Source organism: Cebus imitator, unplaced genomic scaffold, assembly GCF_001604975.1.
Source record: "Cebus imitator isolate Cc_AM_T3 unplaced genomic scaffold, Cebus_imitator-1.0 Scaffold88, whole genome shotgun sequence".
Taxonomy (NCBI): domain Eukaryota; kingdom Metazoa; phylum Chordata; class Mammalia; order Primates; family Cebidae; genus Cebus; species Cebus imitator.
The window spans coordinates 1,431,880-1,440,068 of record NW_016107403.1 but is presented as its reverse complement, the minus strand read 5'-3'; the positions used below and the strand labels follow the sequence as shown (position 1 = coordinate 1,440,068).

At 36.1% G+C, this 8,189-nt stretch overlaps 1 protein-coding gene across 1 annotated transcript in view; it reads right to left on the bottom strand.

Annotated features, from left to right (window-relative positions):
• SPAST (spastin) overlaps window positions 1-8,189 on the bottom strand; it is an 83,572-nt gene that overhangs the window by 30,616 nt on the left and 44,767 nt on the right. Inside the window, exons 5-7 of the mRNA XM_037740764.1 lie at window positions 7,461-7,648; window positions 6,754-6,887; window positions 6,386-6,479 (exon numbers count right to left, since the gene is read on the bottom strand). Of these exons, the coding sequence (XP_037596692.1) occupies window positions 6,386-6,479; window positions 6,754-6,887; window positions 7,461-7,648 (416 nt within the window). The remainder of the gene's footprint in view (window positions 1-6,385; window positions 6,480-6,753; window positions 6,888-7,460; window positions 7,649-8,189) is intronic.

The following is an 8,189-nucleotide window of genomic DNA, read 5'->3' as shown; positions in this document are numbered from 1 at the left end:
AAACTCTATCTAAAAAAAAAAAAAAAAAAAAAAACATGAATGGTATTGTATTTTAATTTCAAATTCCAGTTGTTCATTGCTGGCATATGAAAAAGCAATTGACTATTGTATATTAACTTTGTATTCTACACCTTGTCATAATCACTTATTAGTTCTTGGAGCCCTTTTTTTTTTTTGGTTCTTTGGGATTTTCTATATATACAATTATGTTACCTGCAAACAAAGATATTCATCTTTTTAAAAAATATATATATATAGATGGGGCCTCACTACGTTGCCCTGGCTGGTCTCGAATTCCTGGGCTCAAGCAATCTTCCTGCCTTGCCCTCTGAAAGTGCTGGGATTATAGGTGTGAGCCACCATACTGAGCCTTCAACTGTTTTTGACCTATAAAAACAGTAATTTCAGGTCAGGTCCAGTGACTCATGCCTGTAATCCCAGCACTTTGGAGGGGCTGAGGCAGGTGGAATCACCTGAGGTAAGGAGTTTGAGACTAGCCTGGCCAACATGGCAAAGCCCCATCTCTTACTAAAAATACAAAAATTACCCAAGTGTGGTGGCATATGCCTCTAATCCCAGCTACTTGGGAGGCTAAGGCATGAGAATTGCTTGAACCTGGGAGGCAGAGGTTGCAGTGAGCCAAAATCATGCCAAGGCACTCCAGCCTGGACAATACAGTGAGACTCTGTCTCAAAACAAACAAAACAAAACAAAACCTAGCAATTTTCACATGGCTCAACCTAACAGAAAACAAAGTCCTCTCCTCCCACCCATTTTCTGGAACACCAATAGTCAAACTTGTATTCTCCAAGCAAGAGACTAGAAAATTCTTTTCTAGAGAAGCTAAATAACCCCATAAAAAAAGACTGACAGCTACAGTCATTTGGAGAAACCTAAATAAACAGTAGGTTTGCTGCTTGATCATCCTGTGATTAATGGGCTCTCACTAGCATCAATCTTTACTTATTTACAGCACAGAGTCCTAATCAACTTTTTTATTCCCTGGTAATATAAGTGGACAACCATAATAACCATACAACTGAGAGAACCTTCCAACATGAAAAGAGCTTAAGGCAAAAAGAAAAAAGGAGGAATCTGGAAGAAACAGATAATATGGTAAACAGAAGAAAACTTCACAAAAGCTCTTAGAGACGTAAAAGATATTGCATCTATGAAATAAGAATAGGGCCAGGCACGGTGGCTCATGCCTGTAATCCCAGAGCTTTAAGAGGCCGAGGAGGGCAGATCACCTGAGGTCAGGAGTTCAAGATCAGCTTAGGCAACATGGCTAGATGTGACGACAAATGCCTGTAATGCCAGCTACTTGGAAGGCTGAGGCAGGAGAAAAGCTTGAATCTGGGAGATGGAGGTTGCAGTAAGCTGAGATTGCACCACTGTACTCCAGCCTGGGTGACACGAGCAAGACTCCTTGTGAAAACAGGGAGGGTGGAAGGAAGAAAGGAAGGACGGAAGGAAGGGAGAGAGGGAGGGGGGAGGGAGGGAAGGGATGGGGAGGAAAGGGAAGGGAGGAGAGGGAAGGATGGGGAGGGAGGAAGGAAGGGAGGGAGGGAAAGAAAGAAAGAAATGTACAAGAGGGAAAAAGAAAAATATCATTGTAAAATATCAGAAGAGGAGGATAAAGAGAAGATCCAAAAAGCTTTGGGAAATAGAAATAAGAAGTCCAATGCTATCCTGATGCCTGACCTTTTGTCTCTAATACAAAGTAACACTGAAAGCTAGAAGACAATAGATAATGCCTTCATAATACTAAGGGAAAATAGATTCCAACTTAAATCTTGACATCCAGTCAAATTATTAATAAGATAAGACAGCAGAATAAAGATATTTTCAAAACTATAGCATCTCAAAAATTCCCTCACACACGCCTTTTCTGTTACTAGAAGACGTAGCCATCAAAATGAGAAAATAAATCATGAAAATGGAAAACATGGAATTTAAAAAACAGGAGATAAGAAAGACAGGAAAAAAGGAAAAAGAAATTCTCATCATGGTAATGAAGATAGATCAGAGAACAACCACTTTGAAAGAGGCATAGACAGCATCTGGTCTTGAATGAACAGAAGAAGGTGGTTCCAGGAAAAGGTATTCTGGAAAAAAAAAAAAAGACCTGAGTTAACAGGATTTTAGATTGGTTTGGCCATATGGAAATTAGATTGAAATGGAAAAGAAGAATTATCATAAGCTGGATATTATAGTTAGAAAAAAAAGAAAGAAAAAAGAAAAAGAATTATTAATCAATGAAAATGAAGAAAATGAAAAAATAACACAATTATCTACTCTAGGGGAAAAAAAGGCTATACAAGGGAAAAATAGTACACTACTTGGCTTGGTAGTGAATAATATTTAAAAGCACTAAATATTCACTGCACTCCAGCCTGAGCGAGAAAAAGTGGGAGGACAGGAGTAGGAGGTGTGTGGTATGATGGAGCTAAGGGTTCATTTACTATGACATACAAGTTAATAGATTCGAAAAGGAAACAAAAATTAAGAAATGTCTTTATAAGATTATTATTCAAAGAGAGGCAAGTTCTACAATTTTTGAAAGAAAAAAGGCTTATGTTTAAGCTGTTATATGAAAAATAACATCATATTTATAAATTCATGGAAATTTTTGTAATTTCAGCTACTTGGGAGGCTGAGACAGGAGGATTGCTCAAACCTAGGAGTTTGAGGCCAGTGTAGGGAACACAGCAAGATTCTGTCTCAATTTAAAAAAAAAAAAAAAAAAAAAAAAAGAAATTCATGGAAATTTTAGTAGACAGAGGAGAGCTTTTTAAAACCAGAGAACAATCACATTCTTCTATAAAATCTCACAGAGTCACATTTAAGCAGCAAAAGAACAAAATAAGAAATATAAGCCTCAAAATGATAGACAAGCTGCACAGGATATGGAAGAGATCCATGAAATAAGGACAGAAGAATACATGCTTTCTTCGTAAAACATTTGAGAAAAATATTTAGACAGATCACCGTAGTATACTTTAAAATGTAGTCCTGCTTTTGGGTGAGACGGTATGTTTTATTTTCTGCTGTATAGTTTGAGTTTTTTCCCAAGGATTAATATTTGCAACTTTATAAAATTACATTTAATGTTAAAATATAATTAAAAACATGGTCCTATGTGATTGAAGGGAGATGGAGAAGTTTTTCAATATCCCCTTCCAGGGCTATGGCATCATGAATGAGCAAGAATTAAAGCACTTGTTTTAAGTAATTCTGAGAACAATCTAACTCAAGTGAGTATCTTTAGTATTACCTCCTTAAAACACGTTTTAGTGTTAGATGACTAATTATGATTCTATGTTTCTGCAATGAAATAAAAATTCCAGTATATCCACGAATGTCTGCCACCCACCTTCCTGATCTAACCTAACAATGTCTCTATTGTGGTCCATGCAAGCTTCCTACCATGGGGAATCAGGAATCAAGCTGATTTTTTTTGCACAATGGAGGCATGTTATGGGATAAGTTTTACCCATTCACAGGCTTAACATGATTCATTTTATGAGTCTGTTGTGAAAAGCTAAGCTAGGGCAATAATATCCCTTTCTTGGAAATCTGAACTGAAGGAAAAAAATGTTCTATTTGGCAGGTGTGGTGATGTACAGACAAGTGGGTGCCAGGATATGAACCCTGGGACTTGGCTATATCACAGATCCTGCTCTTCCTTATGTTTCAATTTACTAAGTTTACTAAGGTTTCTGCCCCTCCTAAGGTCAGGTTATTCAACCTCATTTGAAGAAACTCTCAACTGCCATTTGTTCGTTATTATAGCTTCTTAATTGCACACCATGTCACTACAATGAAAATATGCCTAAATCCAAATTCACATGTTACTTACTATTTTAGATATGTTCTCTACATGCCTGGGTAAAGCAAAAGCTGAATGACTTTCCTAGCATAGCCTGAATATTTCCTTAGTATTACCTTCACAATTTTACCTACATTTTCTACCCTAAAAAGCACGTCCCTTAATAAATGCTAAAACCCACATTTAAGAATTAGGTGGCAGCTATAGCACTGAAGAGGTAGTTCTAATTTTAGAAACATTTCCTAGTTCCACCACTTAACTGAAATCTTGAGCACGTCACTTTAGCTCTTAGGACTAGTTTCTTCATCAATGAATGGACCAGATGACTGCTAAGATCCTTTTCAGGTCTATAATTATGTAAATCCTCCTTCAGCAAGCTTTTTGTTCCCAATATTTAGTCTACAGCATTTATTACTCTTATATAACACTCCAGCAAAATGTTAGCTTAACATGTAAGATATGTTTCCCAAAGTGTGACCCGAGGGGGTACATGACATAAATCCAGTTCACATAATGGCAAATGTTATTTTAATAATTCTCTCATTATTTTATTGGGTATTAGCAAAAACCTAACTAGCATATCAAACCAGTGATTTTATGTACTTAGAACGAGTAATAAGTAAAATATACGTGAAAAATATTCAGTAAGTTCTAGTACAGTTTGTACTCACTCACAAGTGATAAACACCATGAAGGTAGTATGTAAATGACTAGACTATGGAAAAATACAGCCACACAACCTTTGCACATTCATTTAATAATGCACCTACCACCATGTGCCACACAACTGTATTTCCACTAGATGTTGTAGATAGGTCTGTTTAAGATTTTAATGTTAACAGTGAAATAACTGTGACCCAGATTTATTTTTTGCAATACTATTGGAACAGCACTAAATACAACATCTGTGAATTGGAAACATTCAAAACGGTGCTAAGTATGGAAAACCAAATATTTATCATCAACTGCAAGATTAGCTATATTCCTTAATGAGTTATAAAATATGGGATGGAAGATTAGGTTCCTATCCATCATTTAATGGCTCTATCTACTTTGATGACTTAATATCCTTTAAAATAATCCTTACAAAAATTGTTCTTCAGGCCAGGTACAGTGTGGCCCCTCCCTGTAATCCCAGCACTTTGAGAGGCCAAGGCAGGCAGATAACCTGAGGCCAGGAGTTTGAAACTAGCCTGGCCAACATAGTGAAACGCTGTCTTTATCAAAAATACAAAAATTAGCCAGGTGTGGCGGTGCATGCCTGCAGTCCCAGCTACTTGGGAGGCTGAGGCACAAGAATCACTTGAACCCAGAAGGAAGAGGTTGCAATGAGCCGAGATTGCACCACTGTACTCCAGCATGGGCAGCAAAAACAAAACTCTGTCTCAAAAAAAACAATGTTCTTCAAACTTATAAAGAACTATTCTGCCTTAATTCCTCTTTTCTCCAGTACAATTTCTTTCTTTTTAAAAATAATCTTAGAAAAACTTTCCCACAAAGTACTTGTTATAAGTCTCACACTGGTATTTAGCCTTAGATGGAGTTTACCACACACTTTGGGCTGCATTCCCAAGCAATGCAACTCTGGGAAAACTCATTGTGTCAGGGGGCACTACCTGCCTGATTTCCTTCTCTTAATTTTATTTATTTTTATTTTTGAGATAGAGTCTCGCTCCACCACCCAGGCTGGAGTGCAGTGGTGCCATCTCGGCTCACTGCAACCTTCACCTCCTGATTCAAGAGATTCTCCTGCTACAGCCTCCCCAGTAGCTGGGACTACAAGCGTGTGCTACCACGCTAGGCTAATTTTTGTACTTTCTCTTAATTTTAAATCTCTCTTACCTTGGTATCAAAATTTGGGTGGATGTAGTGGTTCACACTTGCAACCCCAACACTTTGGGAAGCCAAGACGGGTGGATCATTTGAAGTCAGGTGTTTAAGACCAGCCTGACCAACGTAGTGAAACCCCATCTCTACAAATACATAGATATCTATATCTATCTATCTATCTATAAATATTTATATATATAAATGTATATATATAAATATATAGAGATATTTCTATATATTTATAAATATATTTATTTTTATATATTTACATATATATAAATAAATATATGTAAATATAAATAAATATACAAAAATTAGCCAGGCATAGTGGCGAATGCCTGTAATCCCAGCTACTCAGGAGGCTGAGGCAGAAGTGCTTGAATCTTAGAGGCAGAGGTTGCAGAGAGCCAAGATCATGCCACTGCACTCCAGCCTGGGTGACACAGTGAGTGAGACTCCGTCTCCAAAACAAAACAAAATTACACCATATTATCCACTTTTCCTAAAAATATAAAAGGATTGGAAATTAGGAGCTCATATCCATTTTCCTAGTCTATAATAACTTTTTAGCATCAATTGTTAATGTTTTGTCTTTTTAAAAACATTAAATCTACTGTTACTTTATATGAATTATTCTAGTATAGCCCAAATATTTCTTTACTACTACTACTATGGATTCAGTAATAGATGGTATTATAGAAAATGATAATATAAAGTTCTTACCTCAGGCCTCAGAGAAGGAAGAATAACAATTTCTTGCAATGCTTGCTTTGCCAAGTCTTGACCAGCTATATCATCAAATTTAACAGCTGTTCCACTAAGAAACAAGACCTCAGTTAGTTCTACAATAAAAACAGGACCCAGTTATTACAAGATAAAGCCTAAACCCTAAGACATACAGTTATTTTATGTAACTGTTAAACTATAGATAAATCAGTAATAATTTTCTACATTTATAATAATTAAAAACTATCATAAAAATTATGTACACCGGACAAGGTATTTATTATCTATTTCACTTATGACATGTTTTCTAAGTAAAACTGAAAAATAAAAAGTATAAAATAAAACATTTAGATGGCAAAACTTACTTGTCCACAATTTCATTCATTATAAGGTTAGCAAGGTTGCTGTCCACATTCCTAAAATTCTTCAAGTCTTTTTTCTTACGAGCAGTAGTTGTAGGGGTAGAAGGTTTATTTGTCCTATTTGTTTTTGGAGTACCCTTAAAGGATACAAAATTTTAATGTGAAAATACAACCTAATATTTACATTTTTCATAAATAAGTTAAAGTTCACAGGATTCAAGCTTTAAAAATAGAAAAAAGGGGTATAAAAATCCAGAAATTGTATATTTACCTGAAGATACAACTTGTATTCACTAGAGAACTATATTTGGCATAATGTCAGTTATAGAGGATTTTATCCAGAGATTTAGTTTTTACAAAATAAAAACAAATTTTAACCCGTGTTAGAATAATGACAAAACTCTAGGTATGTTACTGTTACAAAACATTTATACAGATTAAAATAATTTTAAATATAAATTTAAAATAAAATACATAGCATTACATAAAACAGACTGGGTAAGCAAAACTTAACATTAAATGTCTAATGAGGCCCAAAAAAAGTTTTATGGCAAGTTGCCCTGCGGATTTTTTAAAAAATTAACTTTATGGAAACGTATCCATTCTCTAAAGTATTACAAAGTACCTACAATAAACTTAAGCAAGTGTAGTAACTTAAAAATTTTTCTATTTGCAAAAACACAGCAATTAAAGTTACTGTTCCAGAATACCTTATGAGTGGCAGGTGCAGGACCAGATCCCTGTTTCACTCCAGAAACCATGGATAAACCACTGCAACTAGGTGCTCTATGGTGGCCTGAAAGGCCTGCAGATCCAGTTTTCATAACTGTTTTTGAACGAGGCAGTGAATTACTAGTGTGTGTTAAGGGGTCTTTTCTTTTTGGAACAGCTCCACTTTCTGAAAGGAAAAAGTAAAACCACTGTGATTAGAAAATTGTGGCTGAACATAAAGACAAGCAAACATTTGTAAAACCAAGGTAATAATATATTTTTAAATTCAAAAATATTTCAAAATAAGATTTCAATGAGAACTTGTACTAGGGTCTTCATGGGGTGGTCACTAGGTAGATAGGAATATGATTATTAGGTTTTTCCCCCAGATGTAAATTCTAATTTTCTCTCTTTTTGAAACCTATGGTCCAGACTGGAGCATAGTGTCATGATCACAGCCCACTGTGGCCTTCATCTTCCTGGGCTCAAGTGATCCTCCCACCTCAACCTCCCAAGTAGCTAGAACAACAGTCATGCACCACCGGACCAGACTAATTTAAAAAAATTTTTTTGCCGGGCGCGGTGGCTCACGCCTGTAATCCCAGCACTGTGGGAGGCCAAGGCGGGTGGATCACGAGGTCAAGAGATCGAGACCATCCTGGTCAACATGGTGAAACCCCGTCTCTACTAAAAATACAAAAAACATTAGCTGGGCATGGTGGTGCATG